We start from the raw sequence: 23853 nt of genomic DNA, 5'->3' as shown, positions 1-23853 counted from the left end.
TCTTCAAAAGTAAAACCGAGAACGAAGCAGCAGCGCTGGCAGCAGTGCAGCAGTGCAGCAGTCAGTTGAAACGACCGGCAGCAGCAGCGGTAACTTTAGGGCTGACAGGTAAAAACATTTCTACCTTACTTACATTTCTACCTTCCTTACATTTCTACCTTACTTAAACATTTCTACCTTACAGCGCTGGCAGCAGTGCAGCAGTGCAGCAGTGCAGCAGTCAGTTGAAACGACCGGCAGCAGCAGCGGTAACCTTAGGGCTAACAGGTAAAAACATTTCTACCTTACTAACCTCATTCTTTCCAAGTTATAGCCCGAATATGTTTGTCAATCCCAATACAATGCACTCACACTGAGATGCCCAATAGTTCTAGTCATTACATTCCTGCTATAATATTGTTGTGGTTTTAGAACCCTCACTTGTAAATAATTCTTGTAAATATTCTATTTGTTAGAAGGTCAAAGGTCACACCCATAGTTAGGCCATATGCAACACGTAGGTCACCATAGGACTTTAGTTATCTCCTTAGTATGTGTTTAAATAAGGCCATGTTCCCAATAGTCGAATCTGCATTGCATTAATCAAATAAGGTAGGCCCCATTCATCACATTCGAACCTCTCTCTCTCTCTCTCTCTCCAAGCTACTCCATCATGCCCACTTACAGTCGGGGCTTGTCCCTCCCAATTCTATAATGCGCCTTCGCTTGCCAGCAGCGTTCGCTGCATTGAGCCGTCATCGCTGCTTTAAGCGCTCGCCCCGACCTCCATTACGCACGCGGTCAAGCTGGAGAAGAAGGGGGCGGAGCGCCAAGAACAAGGCATGGCCCTGTCAACGTTCCGTCAAGGGTGGAGCCGGTGAGCCCTCACTGACCAATCGGGGCTGAGGTGAGCTCACTGATAGGCGTGGCTCGATGAAGCGCGCATTGATTTCTAAACGCGTTATATAAGCGGCAGCGCGAGGACTGCTTTAACAACTGCGCCGGGGATTGCATTGTAAGAACTGTGCGAGGGAGCTCCATGGTAAACGACTGCGCAGGGGACCGTTGCTGTTGAGAGAACACCAAAAAGAGAGGAGGGAGAGAAGCTGAGTAAGGAGTTCACGAGCAGATTGAGTGGAAGAGCCACGCCAACAGAGAGGGCACGGACAGAGCTGCATTGGAACGAGCCGTGCTGGGGAACTCCTAATTCATATGAATTCATAGGAACTGCGCATACGGACTTGCGAAGGACTCCCCCCCCCCCCACCCCCCCCGCCATATGTAAGGTCTGGTCACGCGCCAACGATACGCGCTAGCTGCCTGCCATTCTTCGCCGCGGACCCGGAGCCTGGAACCATCTGCTTGGACCTTTTCCTCCCCTACCAGCTACCATCCCGTGTGAGTCTGTTTGTTTGTCCGGGGTTTGTTAAGTTAAGACTATGTAGTTAAGCCTGCCTTGTGTCCTGCTTCTTCTTCTTCTCCCCGTACATTCTTCCCTTTCGTTTCCTCTTCGGGTTTGGTTGTACATAATTAATAAATTCACTTGTTCTTTCTTTACTCTGGTTTCCTCTCCATCCGATCGCATCCGTCCCTTCTTTCAATTGAGTACCTGTGGCACGATTTGAAAACCGCTCAGGATCGGGTTTAGTTTTATTGTTAATGGCTCGGGCCGCGGATTACTAACCGCTCGGCAATTTCCATCTTGTCCGTGGTTCGAGCGGGAGTTATTTCCCTGCTCGCGGTCGGGATTGGTAATTAGGTATTTGGGACGCCAAATTGACCAATCACCCTACCCAAGACCAACCGGGAGGAGCGTAATAATTTCCAGGATTGGGGGATGGCCAGCTTAAAGGACAAGGGGATTAACCCCCCCTTGATAAGGGGAGCGCCGACCCCCGAATCCGCAACAATATTAATTTTCTTTTTTTATAGCAACAGCTCTACGTTCTCTATATTGTTTTGGTGAATAATGGAGAATACAGTAGTCAAATCACAAACTGCTGTGCATTTTTGAAGGGACGTGCATTGTGAAAAATTGGGAATTTTATTCTTCTTCAGTGTAGGTTGAGTGTGAGTAAAGGGGATGTGGGGGATTGTCGGACCTGTGGTGACCTTTTTACTGCCCCCAACATGTCCTCCTCTTCTACTGCGTTCATCTGTTCTGGTGCTACTCGTAGTTTATTTTCCGCCGTCTCTTTCTCTGGTGTTACCTCCATTTCCACTTTAATCACCGCTGCCACCTAAGGTTGACAGAGGTTATGTTTTCACCCCTATCTGTTTGTCTGTTTGTTTGTCTGTGAGCAGGATATCTCAAAAAGGTTGTGGACGGATTCGGACTAAATTTGGTGGACAGGTTGGGTGTGTGAAAAGGACGAAATGATTGCATTTTGGTGAAGATCCTGATCTGGATACTAGAATTTTTGTCTTGATTCTTCACCTTTGAATGATAAGGTCAAACACGATATATTGCACGGTATCTCAAAGAGTTGTGGACGGATTCAGACGACACTTTGTGGAGAGCCTACATGTGTGACAAGGACTAACCGATTCAATTTTGGTGAAGATCCGGATCTGGATCCGAGAATCTTCCAACTTTTAAGTGATTCTTCACCATTGAGGGATGGACCCAAAAACTATATCTAGCATTATATTTCAAAAAGTTGTGGACAGATTATGACAAAACTGGTTGGTTGAATTGGGTCGGTGACAAAAACAAGCCAATTCGATTTTGGTTAAAGTCTGGCTGCAGATCCGGCCTATCAGTGGGAAACAAAATGCAAAACCATTCAGCCTGGCGGAGATCTGCTCTCTACCATGAGTTATTCTAGTTTCATCTCTCTTTTATTAGTTTCCACTACCTGCACTACCATTAATTACACTTTCCTCTGTCCCCCATTTAATTTATCTGTGCCCCCTTTACTCATAATTCTTTCCTTTCCCATTATTCCTGGGCAGCCCTAACATTATCCCCTATCATGACCCAAATCCCCTCTCATATTCTGGCTTGGTCAGCCGTCATTTCCCATGGTGTGTCCCTCACATCTGTTAAATTTGTCGCTGGCTGGGCTCAATTCTACCTGACAGCTCAGCCTTTAATTCATCTTGGTTAGCCTCAATTTTATTAGCTGGCATCCCAAAAGTTTGAGATCTGGCAAAAGCGTGCCTCAACTTGTGCTTGTACCATCCCGCAAGGCCATTTTCTTTATAAAGGACATAAAAGACAGATTTACACGGGATGAAACTATAGAAAGCGGTTTTAGACACAAGCATTGTGAGGGGAGACAACATGCGTTCTGTATGATTACCGATGCATATTCGTATGACAATTCATTTTATCTTACACTTCCACTAAAACATGAACTAAGGGAAATAACTATTCTAATATATGCATTGTCAGCCCCTAGAAGTAATTTCTGCAACCATATTCTTCAATCGTTCTGACCGAGAATTGTACAAGTGTAGGAAAAGAATTGGTCAGATTTTATAACGTATGTGATGTATTGTGATCCTTACCCCATCCAAGCACGTAGAACCATAGGAGGTGTCGTTTATTGTTGAACACATCGACGACAACCAATGAATGCAAGTAGACACCCTCACACAACATCCAGAAGTAGTTACAAGAAGTCATGTACTGGTGCAGAATGTGCAGGATCTTAAAAACAACCTACAATGAAAAGCAACAATGCATTTGCTCCACAAAGCTATTCGTGAAATTAAAGTTTGGCAAATGTTTATTGTTATGATTTGCTTTCATGTAAAGGATGTAAATACAAATTATGCATTGCTCTAAATGCCACTATCTATTTATCATTCACATGAAATGATTTCATTACACTCAGCATCAACCTCTACAATTATCCAACTTCTGGATTCAGTTACGACTCATGCTGAAAACTGTCTGAAAGCTCCTGAGTTGGTTTGCAATGTCCACACATTGTGAGTCGTGCAAGCGAAAAGACAGGTTCTCTGGTCTTGGTCTTGTTTTTCACATCATCACAGGTAAGTCACAGACTCAGCACACCAGCTTGTTGATTAAATTACAATGAAGCTATTTTATTCATAGCAAAGCTGGATAGCGCAAGTTGTGGATATCTTGGGGGCATTGTTACCTCCGCCACTGAAGATGGATGGAGGTTATATTTTCACCCCTGTCTGTTCGTCTGTTTGTTTGTTCATCTGTGAACAGGATATCTTAAAAAGTTGTCGACAGATTCGGTCGAAATTTGGTGGAGAAGTTGTGGATGTGACAAGGACGAAATGATTAGATTTTAGTGAAGATCTTGATCCGGATCTGGATCTGAGAATTTTTGAGTGATTCTTCACCATTGAGACATGGGGCAAAAAACGATATATAACACGATATCTCAAAAAGTTATGGACAGACTCGGACGAAACTTGTTGGACAGGTTGGGTGTATGACAAGGACGAATTGATTCAGTTTTGGTGAAGATTCGAAAATGGATCCAAATCAGAGAATTGTTTAAAGTGATTCTTCACCATTGAGTGATTGGACTAAAACCGATATATAATATGATATCTTAAAATGTTATGGACGGATTCGGACTAAACTTGGTGAACAAGTTTGGTGTTTTACAAGGACAAATTGTTTTGAATTCGGGGAAGATCCAAAGATCCGATACGATAATTCTTATATTTTTATGGTGTAGCCCATAGGGCAATGCCATCTGGAACAGCGTTTGTCTGTCCGTCGGGTGTATGTATGTATGTATGTCCCTCACAAATGTCCACCAATCAGAGCTGAGGATCTGGTCACATGACAAGGGAACAGCGTTTAGTAAACATTACAGTTGCATGTTTTACTAAAAGAACGTTTCTGTGGAACGTTTTGGGTCCCAGCGGATATCGTAAGGTAGGGATGACGTTTCAGAAATTCCTCAATACAATTATGATTTTGAAATGCGATCGACATGGATCTTGCTCCCTTATCCGGAAGTGAACAGATGATAACAGTTCGCTGGTTTGATAATATCTCAATACAATCGTGATTTAACATTATATTTTGCTATATTAATACCATAGTATTAATTTGTGATTGGAATGATGCTGTTTGGAATGAAAATATAGAGATATTGAGTTTAAAGCAGAATGAGGAAATGACGTAAGGGTGTCTATCGGTGACATTCGCGGATTCCCCATTTGCAGTTTCGCCATTGACTGGATATAGCAACATTCAGACTGGGTACGTTTTCTGTCCAAGTCCTTCACGACCCTGATGTCAATGCCTGACGTTCAATTTTTAAAAATGTAATATTTGCATTATTTACTAACTGGTATCCCCACGCAGGTCATACTTATCCTCTTCAACTAAAGTATCAAACAAGTCGGGCTACACCACTGTTAGACTTTCGGTCTTGTTTAAGTGATTCTTCAGCATCGAATGATAGGGCCAAAAACGATACGTAGTATGACATTTCAAAAAGTTGTGGACAGATTATGACAAAACTTGGTGGCTGAGTTGGGTAAGTAACAAGAACAAGCGATTAGATTTTGGTTCAAGTCCGGATCCAGATATGACCCAACAGTGGGATACAAAAGGTAAACTGTTCAGCCTGGCGCAGGTAAGCTCTCTACCTAGTGCCGTTCTAGTTTCCATATGTTCCTGTTTGCCAAAAGCACATTGTCATGGTATGAATTGTAGTTTGAAATGTTTACCTTAACAGGAATGGAATAGATTCTCACCGAATGTCTTTCCACAAATTCGTGGTGGTTGGTCACTGTGGTAAGGAAAAAGATGATGAGGATCGAGTTGAAAATGTAGGAACAGAAAAGGTTTTTGTGCAAAGTCACCCTTTGGCAGCTGAGGATGCTGTGGGTTTAGAGACAAATGAGATCTCCATCAGTCGGACCCCTCAACACTCGTCATTCAAGGCGGAAGACATCACCATTGCGGAAAGGCATTGTTTTCCAAAGTAACAAAACACCCTTAAAATATTTGCACAAATACATTTTTCGTTTTCACTAATACATTAGCACATAAATTCTGGACTGATATGTGTGCACATAAAAGGCTGTACCGTTGCCACAGACAGGTATGTACACACATCCAGCCATATCTAAATTTGGTCTGATCAAAGGAATGGTATTTGATGGCCTAAACTCACACTTCCTGAAAATGTGTGTTGCCAATATAAATTCACCAAGTAAGGTCAGCACCCATGATGAACATCCATGAGAGATCACGTGGTCACTATACAGCTCAAATTACAGGCATTCTACACATTTTGATTGTCAGGGCTTACGCAAGATAACAAAACCATGTTTTAACTTGACCCTCCTTTGAAGGCTTCTATTCGCTTATGATATACTTTCTATACATCGCAAAATTCCTGGTTACCAACTCACGCACTGTCCTGTGATATGCACTATGTTGTCAATTCTTGACGAGTCAGAGTCTGTCCACAATGATTCTGCTTTGGGAGGATGCAGTCGATCCTCACCCTCACCTCACCTGGAGGATCCTCACGTTATCGGGCAATGGTCTTTCAAAAGCTGACAAGGTAAGTGTTTGGCTACTATTACAATTTCTGACATACATATTACAATTTCTGACAGTGAACTAGATCATGGGGGGGCGGGGGGGGGGGAAGGGGAGGGGGAGGGGGAAAGACGAAAGCAGCTCCTGTATCATGTCCAAAATAAACCGATAGGGATCTCATCACCAGTTTCGCTTGTAGCGAAAATATCTGGCAAATGTCCATTTGTGACTTGCTAGGCCAGGTGCAGCACATTGTGATGGTAATAATGGTTTTGAACAACAAAAATGGAGTTCAAGTGATGACTTGAATTACCCAGGTGCATTATCATGTTGGACATGAGGGGCTCATAGGACAATAACATGTTTGTAGCATTTGCTCCAAGATAATTCTTCCTCAAAGACCCAGTTGTGCCTTGAATTTGATATAGTGTATTTGACGTGTTTTCCCCCATCCACCTTTACCCACACCACACATGGCTTAACTGCAGACTCTGTTCACAGCTAGATAAATGCCTGATGTAATCATTCACCTCCAAGGCTCGTGGACCCAACCAACCCACCCCTCTTTGTCTCCACTGATCTCACTGCATACCACACCTGTCACACCACCCATACTCCCAGCATTGTGAGTTTTTGACGGAGGATGGTGGAGAAAATTCTGAGTATGTGTCTGGCCTAAATGGCAACAATGCCTGTATTTTCAAACTCTACTCTACTGCTTCTGTTTTACCTTTGTGTGCTCTCTTCCTCTTGTCCTTCATCTTCTGAAGTAACCCAACTCCCATCTGCGTATAAGATGGACCACATCAATCCCATTCATATGAAGTATGAAAAACGGATTCTCTCAACTATAGGGGAGTAAGTTCACTTCCATTTTATAAGCAATGGCATGGAATCCATCATTATTGCCGATGTTAAGTTTTTCCTGTTTTCAAATGTGAGCCTGTTCTCTGACCATCATTTTGGAATTTGTCCTGTTCATTTAACTCTGGACATTCTGCTGCTCCTCTCTCAAAAATGGTTGGAGGACCTAAATCTCAAACAAGAAGTCATGAGCTCCTTAAAAATATATCAGCCATTTATCCTGTTTTTCCTGCTAGGCGTTCTGCCTGTGGCTCACAAGGCCGTCCTCATTCCTGGATTTCTGATTTCCTCCATTCATGCAGTCAATGCATTACAATCAATGCAACCTTCTGTTTTTGTCCTCAATCTTTTGTACCCCAAGCTCCAAGCTCGAGTACCCCAAGGTAGTGTGCTGGCCACAGTCTGGTTCCTTATCTACATAAATGACCTCTGCAATGCTCTAGAAAACTTTCTCTTTCTTTTTGAAGGCAATTCCACTGTGTCATACAGTGTGTAGTGAAAATGTATTAAAGTTGAACCCAGGAGTGATGCCCACTTAAACCGCTGAGGGGCGTCTATAAGACCTCGGACGTCCGTTACGCTGAGCCACTCCTGTGACATTTTACTATGACATGTAGTCTTGTATGGTACGTAACCGCACATATTCTAGGCTTGCTTGCATTGACTAATATTATCGATCATTCCGATATGATGCCAAGATCCTGATATCTATTGCATGATTGTATTTTACAGGATGATACCAAAGATCTGATTGAGATTAAACCTACCTATGGGACAAAGTTGTGGACTTGGTTTATTTTCACAACACTTCATCTCAATCAAGATCTACGGAAATGGCGGGACACAAGATGATCCATGTACCGACATTCAGCGCTGACCCACAAGCTGCGGATTCGGGCTCGGTGTTAACTCACTGGCTCAGGTCACTGGAGAACTAGTTCAAAGCCCAGGATACCGTTCCCACTGCTGAAACGAAACTGGACGTGCTGCAGACCAAAGTGGACCACCACGTCTACAGGAGCATTGAACGATGTACGACGTATGATGCCGCTGTGGCAGAGCTAAAGCGAATTTACATTAAGAAACGGAGCGTGGTGTACACCAGGTATCTGCTCTCATCGCGGCGTCAACAGCCCACCGAGTCGATAGACCGCTTCGCCCAGGAGCTACGAAAACTACTTGCGGACAGTACCCAAGAGGCCCGCACTCACGAGCAAGTCCAGGATGATCTTGTCCGAGATGCTTTTGTCTCTGGGATCGGCTCTCCTGCCCTCAGGCTAAGACTTTTGGAGACAGCTGACCTGACATTCACGGAGGCTCTACGGGTGGCACACGTCTACACAGAGGCCCGGGAACAATCTACCGCCTATGACCACACACGGGTCGTTGCGGGGACTTCTCAACTCGCGCGACCGGAGAGGGCTACCGCCGAGGATACGGGAGCAGACTCGACCACGCTAGCTGAGCCCTTGGCCGCTCCCGATGTGGACTCGGATTCCGGCTTGGCTGCCGCTACGGCGGCCAGGCCAAGGCCTGTACGAAATGCTACGTGTTACTTCTGTGGCAATCGACAGCATCCCAGGTTGGCGTGTCCGGTTCGGGAAGCAATATGTCATTTGTGTACGACTAAAGGGCATTTTGCAAAAGTCTGCCGAAAGACCGCGCGGGGCGTACGAACTCGCGCGACCTTGAATGGGCTTATCGCCGAGCCAACGGACCGAGCACAGAGCGGGGTGCCTCACCCGACTTTGATGAGCGGTCCTCCTCCTCGTGGTCCCCTGGCTGCACGCTCGACCTTGGTGAGATACATCGGGCCGCCAAAACAAATGGCGCGAACACGACCGACCGCAGAGCGAACGTCCTTGACTGAAATCCAAAGGCTACACATGCAATCGACAAGCTCCTGCTTTGACACGGCGAACAAAGCACGTGACACAAGCGCCATCTGACGGCAGCTCATACGAACTACACGCTCTTGCGTCAGCACGTGAAACTACAGTTGGCTGCAATCCTTCTCGCGTGACACGAGCGCCCCCTGACGGCAGCTCGTATGGACTACAAGCTCCTGGCGCTCCTGCTTTGGCACGACCAACTATGCCTTTGACACGAGTGCCCTCTGGAGGCTGCTCAAACGGCCGGAAAACTGCAGCCGGCATGGGATCCACACGCGAGGCGCGATCTTCTCGCTCGGATGGCACAATACCTGCCGGATCTTCCGGCCTTGCTCAGGCCATTATTCCACTCATGGTTGAAGGCGTTTTTGCGTGGGCTTTAGTCGACACGGGGTCTACGGATAGTTTTATCGATCATCGACTAGTGCGTAAACATGGATGGCCGGTCCTCGGGACAACGCGACGGATCTTTATGGCCTCCCAGGGGCTTAGGCTCAGCACAAAAGGGGAATGTCGATTAAAGCTTGTGATAAAGGGACGCATGTTTCCAGATGTACATCTTATGGTCTTACCTGCTTTATGTGCTGACATTCTGTTAGGACACGATTTTCTTAAACGACACGGACGTTTGGAAATGGCATTCGGTGGGACTGACACGCTTGCTGTGTGTGCACTCGCGAAAATGGAAATTGAGCCCCTTCCGCTGTTCCCCAACCTGACCACTGACTGCACTCCCGTAGCGGTGAAATCTTGGCGCTACTCACGAGCAGACGCGCAATTCATTGCGGAAGAAACGGCCCAGCTCTTAAAGGAAGGTATCATAGAACCCAGCCGGCCGCCGTGGCGGGCCCAGGTCCTAGTGGTGCGAAGTGAAGCGCATCGCCGATGCATGGTAATCGATTATTCACAGATGATTAATCGCTTTACACAGCTGGACGCCTACCCCCTACCGGGGATGGATGTGCTGGTACGACAGGTGGCCCAGTACTCAGTCTACAGCACTCTCGATCTGCGTAGTGCGTATCATCAGATCCCCATCTCTAGGGCTGATCGCATCTATACCGCCTTTGAATTGGGTCAAAGGTTATACCAGTTCACCCGACTACCTTTTGGGGTGACGAACGGGGTCGCCTGTTTTCAGAGGGCAATGGACGACCTCGTTACTAAGGAGAACTTGACCGATGTCTTTGTATATCTGGACAATCTTACGGTTTGTGGGTATGACCAGGGGCATCATGATACTAATCTGAAGCACTTCCTCGAGGTCGCGCAGAGGTATCGCCTAACCATGAATGAGGCTAAGTGTCGTTACTCTCTACGCACGATAGATCTTCTGGGGTACACTGTGATCCATGGCTCTGTCGCTCCAGATAAGGAGCCTCTGCGACCTTTGCTCGATATGGCTCCGCCTAGCGATCGAGCTTCGCTGAAGCATGCTCTCGGGCTGTTCGCCCACTATTCTAAGTGGGTGCAAAATTTCTCCACGAAGCTCCGCCCCCTTGTGGCCTGCGACATGTTCCCCATGAGCCCAGCCGCCTTGGCAGCCTTTGGGGGCCTTAAGGCCGACATCGCTGGCACCGCTGTGGCGACGATTGACGAGAGCGAATCTTTCGTCTTAGAAAGTGATGCCTCGGATCATGCGATAGCGGCGACACTCTCCCGGGGGGGGGGGGGGGGGGGCGCCCCGTGGCTTTCTTTTCGCGGACTCTCACTTCCGCTGAGCGGAGGCATTCGTCTGTCGAAAAGGAAGCGTACGCGATCGTCGATTCGATTCGGCGATGGCGACCGTACTTACTCAGGCGATGCTTCCAAATCATCACGGACCAACAAAGCATAGCGTTCATGTACGACACCTTACATGCTCAGCGCATTAAGAATGAGAAAATCACACGCTGGCGTATCGAACTCGCCGACTTCTGCTACACCATCAAATATCGCCCAGGGAAGGATAACCTGGTCGCCGATGCCTTATCGAGGCCGGCTACATGCGCGGGTATCATAACTCTGGAGGGTCTGCGCACTTTGCACGGCACTATGTGTCATCCTGGGGTGACGCGTTTCGCTCATTTTGTGCGTAGTGGTAATCTGCCGTACTCGATTGAGGACACCCGCTGGATCTGCCGTGACTGCGCTATATGTGCGGAACTCAAGCCGCGTTTTTACAACCCTCCCATGGGAACGCTGGTTAGGGCTACTAGACCGTGGGAGAGATTGGCAATGGATTTCAAAGGGCCGCTGCCGGTGTCGAGTAACTCTCGTTATCTGCTCACTATCGTTGATGAGTACTCGCGATTCCCTTTTGCTTACACGTGCGTGGATATGATGGCTGCCACGGTCATACGGTGCCTGTAGAATTTGTTTTCTATGTTTGGGTATCCGGCCTACGTGCATACCGATTGGGGTGCGGTGTTCCTGTCTCAGGAAGTGAGAGGTTACCTGCTCCAAAATAATGTCGCTTCGAGTTACACCACACCGTACAGACCCCAGGCGAATGGGTAGGTCGAACGCTTCAATGGGATTATATGGAGGGCCGTCATGCTAAGCCTCAGGACCCTCGGCCGTGGCCTCGATAAATGGGCTTGGTCGCTACCTGCGGCGCTGAACTCGATCAGGGCTCTACTATGTATGGCCACCAACCAGACTCCTCATGAAAGACTGTTCCACCACCCTAGAAGCTCGGGTAGTATCCGATCTTTACACAGTTGGCTCGCTGAGCCGGGGCCGGCCTATCTCAAACGAGCGGTTCGCACAAGCAAGTACGACCCCTTAGTGGATAAGGTGCAGGTACTCCAGGCTAATCCCGAGCATGCTCGTGTGATGACGGCAGATGGACGCGAGTCCACTGTCTCCGTACGCCATCTCGCCCCATGTGGGGTCATCGACCCTTATAGGGATATCGACGAACCGATCTACGAGTCTATGGACTCTCCCGAAGCTTCCTCTATGGAACATCTGCCGTCCCTTCCTTCGTCAAATACTCCCCCGCTTGAAGGCTCTGTGGTGCCCCCTCCGACACCGACCTCCAGCGGCTACTCCGAAGCAGGGGACTCCGGGCTTGGGGATGCCATACCCGGTAGTTTCCGGACACGTGCCGGCCGGGTAATTCGCCACCCTGACCGCTACGGATGGACCGACTGACATGGAATGACATCCCCGATCAATTAATGCTGACGCACGCTTGATTCCTGCCTCGCGGCAGTGTAGTTCTAACGGCGGGGAGAATGTAGTGAAAATGTATTGAAGTTGAACCCAGGAGTGATGCCCACTTAAACCGCTGAGGGGCGTCTATAAGACCTCAGACGTCCGCTACGCTGAGCCACTCCTGTGACATTTTACTATGACATGTAGTCTTGTATGGTACGTACCCGCACATATTCTAGGCTTGCTTGCATTGACTAATATTATCGATCATTCCGATATGATGCCAAGATCCTGATATAGACTATTGCATGATTGTATTTTACAGGATGATACCAAAGATCTGATTGAGATTAAACCTACCTATGGGACAAAGTTGTGTACTTGGTTTATTTTCACAACACAGTGTACTACTCAATGGTAGACAGATAGCAGCTTCATCACACTCTGTTGATCTGGGAAGTATTAGATGCTGGTCTGATAAATGGAACATGCCCTTCCATCCTGGAAAATCTAAGTCTGATCACTTTGGAAAAATCATCAAAAAAGCCACTTATTCAGTTCAGTCTTGTGAACTTCTAGGTTTTAGTACCAGCCAGGATTTTCCTAGGTCGATCAAATAGCAAAACCAGCCTCCAAAGCCAGACGCAGACTGGGAATCCTCTTAAGTCCACAGTGTTTCCTTGAAAAAAATCCGAACTACATACAGTCCATAATTCAATGGAGTAATGCTCGCTCTGCGATGGGCTGGAACCCCAATATCACATCTGTCTCTTCTGGATTGTGCGGCATCTCAATCTATCAACATTATTAGAATCTCCTGCAATGAGGCTGAAGCACAACGTTTGCTGTTCTCACATTACAGGCATGATGGTAGCCTCTATTTTTTAACCACCTCTCCTCTGATTTAACTCCCATTGCTCTCTTAGGCATCTGACCACCTCCTCACCCATTCCAACAACCCCGTGATGCCTTGTTCTTCCAGTAACCTGTGGTTATACTTCCAAAATCCATGCTGGGTGCACACATGAACTCTTCTCTTCCTCACTTCTCCCATTTGTGGAACTGCCTTCCATAGGCCAGTCTTTCCTGCTCTTCCATCCAAGCTTTCATGCAGGTGGTGTACCACCATCCCCATCCTTATTCACAAAACCCATTAACCCATTCTTACCCATCCCTCTTTCTTTCATATTGCTGTATATACTCCACTCTGCTCTGTCATCTTTTCCTATTAGTTTATTGTACACAGCTCCTTTCCTATGCCATCTCCAGGCGCTGCATAACGTCATTGCCGGGCACCGAAGGGGGCTCGGCAATGACGCACGCTGAAAGGGAGTACTCAGTTTTCACTCTGGTTGTTTGTTTTCTTTCTTGTTTTTTTCTTGTACACCGCTCCTTTCCTATGCCATCTCCAGGCGCTGCATAACGTCATTGCCGGGCACCGAAGGGGGCTCGGCAATGACGCACGCTGAAAGGGAGTACTCAGTTTTCACTCCGGTTGTTTTCTTGTTTGTTTTCTTGTTTATTTGTCCGGGGGATATCTCAGCCATCCTTTGAGCTAGGAAGGTGAACTTTGGGCACAATAGTGAGTAAGTACTTTGTCAAAAATTATATTTTTTGTTTTTTGATTAATCAATGAATTGATGAGTTATTTAATTATTAGCGATTTATTAAGTACTTATACATTTCCTTTCTCTTCTGGGCATTATCTCAGGCACCTTTTGAGTTAGGAAGCTGATATTTTGACATGCCAATGACCAAGTGATTTGGCTGTAAAGGCTATTTTTGATTTATTGATTAATCAATTAATCGATTAATTATTTAATTATTCGATTAATGACGATTTTTTTTAAGTTACAGATTCGGATGAAATGGTGGTGGTTTATGTGTTCTATTAGCCAATTGATTAATTTAATTTTTTTTATGATCATTATTTATTTATTTTCATTATGAATCATTTATTTATATATTTTCTCATCTGGGCAATATCTCAGGCACCTTTTGAGCTAGGAAGCTGATATTTGGACATGACAATGACCAAGTGATTTGGCTGTAAAGGGTATTTTGATTTATTGATTAATCAATTAATTGATTAATTATTTATTGATTAATAAATTCATTATTTAATTTTGTTATTAATGACATATTTAATTAAATTTCTAAAAGTTACATCTTCGGATGAAGACTAGTGGTTTAGTTATGCTATTAGCCAATTGATTAAGAAAATATTTTATGATAATCTTTCATTGATTTTAATTATGCAATGAATCAATCAATTATTGTGCAGCTCTGCCTCCAAATACAGTCTCTATGAGATGTATGGCAGCATTGCCAGGTGCCGGAGGTGCCCCGGCAATACCGCGCTGAAGGATATTTGATTATCTGGCATTGGGGCGGTGTACTTTGAATGTATCTGTACTTGTTTCCTTGTTTATTGGGTTCAAGAGTTGCCCTGCTGCACTACTGTCATTTCATACCCACCATCACCTTGCTCCTGCATGAACCTCAATGTTGTAGAGAGAAAAAATCAACTAAAAATAAACAAATACAAAACTTTTTAAATACTCAAAATGTTTCCACATCTTCAATATGAAAGTAACTGTTTAACTGTCACGATCATATTTGTTGTAATTATGGTATTGCAAAACTCCACCATGTCAGTGCAAATGGTTATGCAAAACTTTTCTGTTCATAACACCCCCCCACATGTGAAAAAATTGTTTCACCTTCACAGCCATCAATATTCATATTATCCACAAACATCCTTACCGTAAGTAACAGAATATGAAAACAGACGTGGAAAGTGAAACAATGGAGAGTACGTGTCCAACGAGAGCCAGGAAGTAAATGTTTTCAGTTTCCTGCAGATATCCAAAAACTCGATTAACCAAACATGTTGGGAAACTTCACACAAAACTATACATTCTGCAGTTACTGTGTCTATACACACTTCCACATCAGTTGATTGATGCCTTTATGTAAGGTAGCAAAACGCACATCCTGTTCATCTTTCTTGAAGGAGATGCACCGTGTGTAGTTTGACCATGAAGAGTTTATGGTTGGATGTTGGAACCACTTCCCAGTTGAGTCACAGACTTTGAAAGCAATCTCTAGTGGTAAGAAGCAAAAATAGCAGATTTCAGAAATTGAGAACAACTTTTAACAAATTATATATGTAGTAACTGTTGGTAAACCATAGTGGTTTGACAGTATAAATTAGAACGGCACTTGGTTCAGAGCAAACCTCTGTCAGGCTGAACAATTTACGTTTTGTATCCCACTGATAGACCGGATCTGGATCTGACATGAATGACAATCGAATCGGCTTGTTCTTGTCACTTACCCAACTCATCCACTAAGTTTTGTTGTAAGTCGTCCACAACTTTTTGAAATATGTTATTTATCGTTTCTAGCCCGATCACTCAATGGTGAGGAATCACTTAAAAAATTAAATAATCCTCGTATCTGGATCTGTATTCAGATCTCAACAAAATCGAATAGATTCGTCCTTGTCACACACCCAACCTCACCACCAAGTTTTATCCAAATCAGTGCACAAGTCTTTGAGATATTGTGCTATATATCGGTTTTAGCCCTATTTCCCAATGGTGAAGAATCACTTAAGAAAATTCTCTGATCCGGATCCAGATTCAAATGTTCACCAAAATTGAACTAATTCTTCCTGGTCACACACACAACGTGCCCACCAAGTTTTGGCCAAATCCGTCCATAACTTTTTGAGATATCCTGATATATATTGTTTTTGCCATATCCCTCAATACAACAAACAACAACAGGCATTTTAAGGCAATTTTCCCTGCTAGAGCGGGGGTTAGCCATGCGGGCTCCATGACAATCTTCTCCATTTTGCCCTATTTTCTGCATCTCCCCTTGCTAACCCTCTTGCCCACATTTCTTCTTCCACCACCTTCAGCCAAGTCTTTCTCAGTCTTCCCCGTCCTCTACTTCCTTCTACATTCATTTCCATCACTCTTCTCACCCAGTCACTTTCATCCTTCCTCAACACATGACCAAACCATCTCAACCTGTTCCTCTTCACAGCATCAATCACAGGCTCTATTCCCATCATCTTTCGCAATTCATCATTTGTCTTCCTCTCTCTCAACTATACTCCGCACATCCACCGAACCATTCGCATTTTCACCCTTTCCAACCTTCGTTGTTGCTCCACATTCATTACCCATGTCTCGCTCCCATAAATCATAACACTTCTCACACATGCAGCATACACCTTTCCCTTCAGCTTCAACGACACTCCCCTCATCAGCACGCCACTCAGTTCCCGAAACTTCTTCCATGCACATCTCACTCCAGCAACCGTTGCCGAGTCTGATCCACCTTCTCCATTCAGCATGTCTCCGAGGTAGCAAAATGTTTTCACACCTTCCAGCTTCACGCCGTCTCCAAGATCCAACTCAACATTTCCTCCAAATGCAGCTCCCTCTGTGCACACCTTACATTTGAATGTAGCTGCCACACTGGTTAATGACCCTCTCAGACCACTACATTTTTGATGAACCCACTCAGCGCACATTGTACACTGAATGGAGTTCACTCCGACATCCTTCCTACACACAGCACAGGGCCACTTCCCAGTTATTTCCACCTCACCACATGCTTTACCACTTGCCATCACTTTGTCTTTGTGATATTCACCTTCAGACCTTTTGCCTCCATACATTCCTTCCACTTCATCATCTCTCAATGATGAATAATTACTTTAAAAATTCTCAGATGCAGATGCAGATCCAGATCTTCACGAAAATCTAAATCATTTCGTCCTTGGCACTGTCGTGGAATTTAAATAAATTGAATGTTAAAAAATCCATTGTCCCCACCAATCAGAAGATTTTTACAGAATTTAATACCCAGAGGATTTCACTTGGTACAGTAGTGATATACATCAAAGAAAGCATCATAAAGACACACCAAATACACCAGCATACACAGTACCGACAGCCAAGCGAAATCCTAAATTCTGTAGTCAGGGTAAGTCCTTTATACTGGCTGGAAACAAAAGAAATGAAATTGGGAGGGACAAGTAGTGGGAGGAGCAAAGATGGGATTGGTCGAATATGGAGTGAGGAGGGGGGAGAGCAGTGTGATTGGTCGAGTGAAGTATGGAGTGGGAGGGATGCAAAGATCGAGGGATGCAGTGTGATTGGTCGAATGAAATAAAGAATGGGGAGATATCCCGTGGAGTGGGGGAGAGATTAGATCTGCATATCGAGTTTCTTAACGAGGCACATCTGTTATTCCATTGTCCACATCAGACTATGCGTACCCGAACTCTTTCATTATGCTTGAAGACTCTAGGGACATAGGAAGGACAAGCTTCATTTACCATCTCGATGTAAAGCATTTTCTCAAAACTTTATTTGTACTAAGTGGACATATCTTTACTAATTATTTGCTCATTACTTTAGAACTACTGTATGAGTTTTGCAAGCACATGTCTGTAATTCATTCATCTTTTAACATTATTGTTCACAGGATTTGTGCATTTTGCTAGTTGATCAGTAAGGGTTATCATATTATATTGCAAATTCACACATATAGTAACATGAGAACTTAATAAGTAGTTGTAGTGGTTACCTTATTCACATGTCACGGTTACCTTATTCACTTGTCGCGGTTAACTTATCCACATGTGACGGTTACCATTACGATGGGTTTGGTCTAACCCACGCACACGGGCTTTTGGTTGTGTCGTCGTGACGCACGCGCGGCTGTTGGAGCCACGCCCTCCGAAGAGGGTTCTTGGTTTTATATAAGCCGTTACGACTTCCGTTCACTAGCAGTTGCTGGAGATTTCTGTACAATAAACAACCTTTTGTACCCAACGAATGGCCTCTTCTTGTCGTCTTCAGCAACCGCTAAACTGGTGACCCCGTTGCCCCCGAACGTATTCGGGGGCCAAATGAACACGGCAGGATTGCGACCGCAATTTCTTCCACAAGACCTAAACTCGAACTGCCGGAGTTTTCGCAACGACGAGCGGCCATGTGGTTCGCGCATCGCGCTCGGTTCCTCCTCTACGACTAGAGGGGCGAACCAGCTCTGGGACCCTCCGAAGGAATGCCATTACAGGGCGTTGGCGGCACGGCTACTTCGTCGCCTTCGCGCACACAGGCCGAGTACTGCTGCTCGTCGCCTCTGCGCACACAGGCCAGGCACGGCTACTTCGTCGCCTTCACGCACACAGGCCGAGCACCGCTGCTCGTCGCCTCTGCGCACACAGGCCGAGTACTGCTGCTCGTCGCCTTCGCGCACACAGGCCGAGTACTGCTACTTCGTCGCCTCCGCGCACACAGGCCGAGTACTGCTGCTCGCCACTCCTACTACTGCTCCTATGGCGGATCCCGAGGCTGATGCTCCTGCAACTACAGCTACTACCGCTGCTCATCTCTTGCGCACGCACGGCTGCTTTGTTACCTTCGCGCGCACTGGCGCCTCGTTGTCTTCGCGTGCACTGCTGCTCGCCACTCCCGCAATTCTTACTGCTGCAACTACAATGGCTACCGCTGCTCAGCACCCGCGGCCTGGCTCTGTTCCACCCGCGGCCCGGCTCTGTTCCACCCGCGGCCCGGCTCTGTTCCACCCGCGGCCCGGCTCTGTTCCACCCACGGCCCGGCTCTGTTCCACCCGTGGCCCGGCTCTGTTCCACCCGCGAACTACGTACACGCCCGTGGCGTGCCTTCTGGGGGGGCGCATGTAGTGGTTACCTTATTCACATGTCGCGGTTACCTTATTCACTTGTCGCAGTTAACTTATCCGCATGTGACGGTTACCATTACGATGGGTTTGGTCTAACCCACGCACACGGGCTTTTGGTTGTGTCGTCGTGACGCACGCGCGGCTGTTGGAGCCACGCCCTCCGAAGAGGGTTCTTGGTTTTATATAAGCCGTTACGACTTCCGTTCGCTAGCAGTTGCTGGAGATTTCTGTACAATAAACAACCTTTTGTACCCAACGAAATGGCCTCTTCTTGTCGTCTTCGGCAACCGCTAAATAGTGATATAACTACAACCAATCAAGAATCATGTTCAAACTTCAAACTTGCATGCCATTAAATAAGAAAGACCTTATTTAATTTATTACTGCATCAATTACAGGTATTTATTTCCCAATTGTCATATAAGAGTTGTCTATATGATATATGGCTTAGTGAATCACTTAAATCAACTGCATAGCGATTTATATGAAAAAAACATACGCCATTGTACAAGAAAGTTATCTATTTTTCCCCAAGATTTTAAAACCAGCCAAAGATTAATTATTGTTGCATGCGGAGTTGCAAAGTTACCTCAGGGAGGCCATGAATCGTTATCCACTCGGTCGTTATGGTAACCACATTCCTTGTTTGAACCAAACTAACTTTTTGTTCATAAACCCTAATAAAGTACAAGCTTTCATTTAATTATAAATCATTCATTTGGATTTTTTTTTTTGTTGTTGTATAATGAATCGAGGCTCGTGAAAGAGCTAACATTTACTTCACAAACAAATCAACCAGACAAACAAAATATATAAAAAGAGGGAGCGGAAGACAAGAGAAGGGGAAGCACACATTTGATTCAGAGTGTTTAAATCATTGCTGTTGTGGTGGCAACATAAAACCCAATACACCAAATGCCAGAGATAACTTGCCTACCCAAAGACTACTGTTTAACTACTTCATGGAAGTAAAAAAAAAAAAGACTTCCACATCACATATCAAACGTATCCACCAAATTTCGTCCGAGTCAGTTAACAATCAGTTTTAGCTCTTTCACGAGCCTCGATCTTGTATACAAAAAAAAAAAAAAAACTTTTAAAGATATCCTGTTCACAAACAGACAGACAAAGAAACAGACAGACGGGGGTGAAAACAACCTCCATCTATCTAACTTGGAAGTGGAGTTAAAAATAGACTGAAACTTTGAAAGATGGAACACTCATCATGCATTTTGTTGAGTATTTGCCATTGGCTTGCTGAGCTAGTGAAGTTTTTTTTTTATGGTGAACTTTATAAGTCCACAGGTAAAAGGTGGGATTAAAAAAAAGTTGCATAAATAGATGAGCCCCGTGGAAGCGCTAGTACAAGTACACTGAACGGATCAGGATGCAACAGGACAAAAGAAACATTCGAGAAAGGGGAAAACACTAACAGCAGAGACGAAGGCCAAGACTGTGGGAGGCAGACAAACAATGGGTGTGGGGAGGAATGGGGGGCAGGAGAGGATGCATGGGGTTAACACGATGGATAAAGAAGGAAACTCTCAGGAAGGGAGCTCTCAGAAGGGAGAAGGAAACTCTCTTAGGACTATCCATTTTGGGTCTGAACAACTCCCACCACCACCACCACAACAAGCAACAACATCACCAACAACAACCACCACTACTGTTATGTAACATTAGGAAATGTATGTATGGTCAATCATTCTATGTCTCCAGATAAACATCTTCTCTTATTACCATTTTTCATTTTGTCGCTTGAAAATTCCATAAAATAAATTGCTTGATGATGCCACATTTTAGTCCTACCAAAGGACTAAAAAAATGACTGCTGTTAGCTAAGAAATAAACCCACCGGAGGTGTCAAAGTCATAAAAGTAGCCCGGGCAGTTTTGTTCAACTGTCGTGTTCGCTTGAGCATCATTCCAGCACAGAAATCCATCCCATGTTCGCTCACAGTGGGGTTCTAGATGGAGAGCATAAGACTAGTTAAGAATTGGCTGGACTGATAACAAAAAGTCACAACATTTGGCCAGATATGAAACATTCTTATTTTGAAGAGATTTTTAAAAGTACCACATTATTGTACCATTATTCCAAGGTCAACGTCACAAGGAAAAAATTGCAATTCTTAATTAAATTGATATTACAACAACAAACAAGGTGCAACGATGTAGACGTAGTACTGCGCACAAACAAACAAACAGACAGACAAACAGACAGACAGACAGACAGACAAACAGACAAACCAACCAACCAACATACTTGCCGGAATCTTTTCCGGCAAGTAACAAACAGACAGACAGACAAACGGACTTCAATGCAATACCTTCGCCTCTGGCGAGGGTAATAAGACTATATGATATATGACCCCACCCCTCTCTGTCCTTTCTCGTATCTCGAGACTTGGCAAATGAGTGCCATACATCATGTGCTCCCGTTGGTGGGAAGAGGGGCGGAGCTCGGTGTGGAGAGGGGCGGAGCTCGGTGTGGAGAGGGGTGGAGCTCCAAGCCCTCCCATATTGCGTTTATTTTCCCAAAGTTTATTTTCCCGTTTATTTTCCCTCCAAGCCCTCCCAAAGTGAATTATTTGTCGGAAATCGAACCAATTGCATTTAAGTATTTATATTCCATAAGCAGAATGGAAATTACTTTCACTGCTCATGAACACTCATTCCTTCCTCTTTTTTCCCACCTGTGGAATCAAATTTCACATTCTACAACTATCGGGGACGCCTCTTCACGGTGGTTGTACCCCCACGCAAGTCGGGGGGCAAATCTTCCCCATCCTTTCCTGCTGGCTGCTGCCCGGATTTATCAGGGCAGCACCGTCACGGTCAGTGCCGATAGGTCCCCATGGACCGACCCTTTCCCTCTTGTCTCTCTTCTCTCTCTCTCTTTCCTTGCCTCTTGTCTCTCTCTAACTCTGTCGTGGCCCTGAATTTGTGAAGGCGGTGGTATACCATCCTGGATGTGGGGGATCTCTGAGTTGCTCCTGCGAGATTGATCGGCTGACTCCGTGCCACAGGCTTGTTTCGAGAGAACTGTCTGGGGCTATACAACAACAACTTCCACATCCTCTTCAATCTCATTCTTCTCTACAGGTCTATTCAAGTCAGCTGTTCATTATCATCTCAGATTGTCCCCAATCCAAAGCATGGTCTTTTCTATCCTTGTTAATCCCCTCACCCAACCACACTGAAATCCCTCTTCCTTCCAAATTTCCAGTTTTCCTTCCTTGGAATATCCTTCTGTATCCATGTTGTCCACCCTACACATCCTCTCCTGCCCCCTTTCCTCACCACACCCATTGTTTGTCCAAGTCTCCCTCTATCACGGTCTTCTAATCTGCTGTTGGTGTTCCCCCCCTCTCTCTACTGTTCCTTTTGCATGCATCTCTACTGTTCTTTGTGTGTCCTGTTACGTCCTGATCCGTTCAGTGTACTAACTCTTCCATGAGCCTCGACTATATGTATAGAAATAAAAGGGTCTACAGTCGCCATAAGACTACATGGAGTGTAAGTAGTCATTGCAAGATCCTGTATCACCTCAAACAAGGAAATGAGGCCATTTGGCCCTTCATTGCCATGGTACACTCCCAGGTCAATTTTTGCTACAACTTTAAACATCAATCTTTTTTTTTGTTGTTTGTTTTTTGTTGTATACTGAATCGAGGCTCGTGAAAGAGCTGACATTCCAGAACCCCCCATGACATTTACTTCACAAACAAATCAACCAGACAAACAAAATATATAAAAAGAGGGAGCGGAAGACAAGAGAATGGGAAGCACACAAACACTTGAGAGCACACAACATTTGAGAGCAGGGAGATGTGTGGGAGGGAGAGGGCTCGGGGGAAGGAGGCGTGGGAAGGGGTGGGGGGGTGGGGGGTGGGAGAAGTATAAAACACAAGGACACCAAGGACTTCCAGGTCAGAAGTTGGTATTTCAAAAAGTGGAATTGGGGTGAAATTATCGGGGATAGAAAAGATCAAGGTTTTGGATGGGAAAAGATAAGAGATGGTGGTGAACAGCTGTTTTAAAGACCTGGAGGGTGGAGTGGGATTGAAGAGAGTGAGGGAGTTTGTTCCAGAGGCGGGAGAAAAGAGGAATGAAGGAGTGAAGGTGAGCAGACAGTCTTGATTTTGGCAGTTTAACCATGAGAGGGTTGCAGGCAGATCTTGTGCGACCTGTAGGAATATTTGCGGGACAGAGCCCAGAGAGGGAGCTAGGGGGGCAAGGCCAGAGAGGAGTCGGTAGAAGACGGAAAGACCACCAACCTGCCTGCGGTGAGTGAGTGAAAGGCCCTTGGAGTTAGCTTCATCGCGGGAGATTCCAATGATTCTGAATGCTTTGCTTTCAACAGCGTGAAGACGAGCTAGGTGTGAGGCAGGAGCGCCAGCCCAGAGGGGAGAGCAGTATTCCATTGAGCTGCGGATGAAAGCCTTGTACGTGGTGAGGAGCTCAGGTGTGCCAAGGAAGGACTTCGCACGACGGAGGATGCCCAGTCGGCGACTGGCTTTGGAGGCCAGATTTGAAATGTGGTTTTCCCAGGAAAGATCATGGCAGATAGTGAGACCCAAAAGTTTGAGTGACAGAACTTCTTGGAGAGGATTATTCAGAAAGTAGATGGGAGGGTTGTCCAGTCGGTCTTTTCGGAGAGACATTGAAAGAGTGTGAGATTTGTCAGGATTGAAAGACATGTTCCACTTGTTTGCCCAGTCTGTGATTTTGTCCAGGTCTG

At 45.5% G+C, this 23853-nt stretch overlaps 1 protein-coding gene across 1 annotated transcript in view; it reads right to left on the bottom strand.

Moving 5' to 3' along the window:
* Positions 1 to 21070, bottom strand: part of LOC137439531 (calcitonin gene-related peptide type 1 receptor) — a 46771-nt gene extending 25701 nt beyond the window's left edge. The window contains exons 1-5 of the mRNA XM_068135401.2: positions 20966 to 21070; positions 15370 to 15482; positions 15142 to 15233; positions 5683 to 5809; positions 3493 to 3646 (exon numbers count right to left, since the gene is read on the bottom strand). Coding sequence (XP_067991502.2) covers positions 3493 to 3610 — 118 coding nt within the window. The 5' untranslated portion in view covers positions 3611 to 3646; positions 5683 to 5809; positions 15142 to 15233; positions 15370 to 15482; positions 20966 to 21070. The remainder of the gene's footprint in view (positions 1 to 3492; positions 3647 to 5682; positions 5810 to 15141; positions 15234 to 15369; positions 15483 to 20965) is intronic.
* Between the last annotated feature and the right edge of the window lie 2783 nt (positions 21071 to 23853).

The sequence above is a fragment of the Myxine glutinosa genome, chromosome 1 (assembly GCF_964187855.1).
Source record: "Myxine glutinosa chromosome 1, kmMyxGlut1.1, whole genome shotgun sequence".
Taxonomy (NCBI): Eukaryota; Metazoa; Chordata; class Myxini; order Myxiniformes; family Myxinidae; genus Myxine; species Myxine glutinosa.
This window is presented reverse-complemented; position numbering and strand designations above follow the sequence as displayed.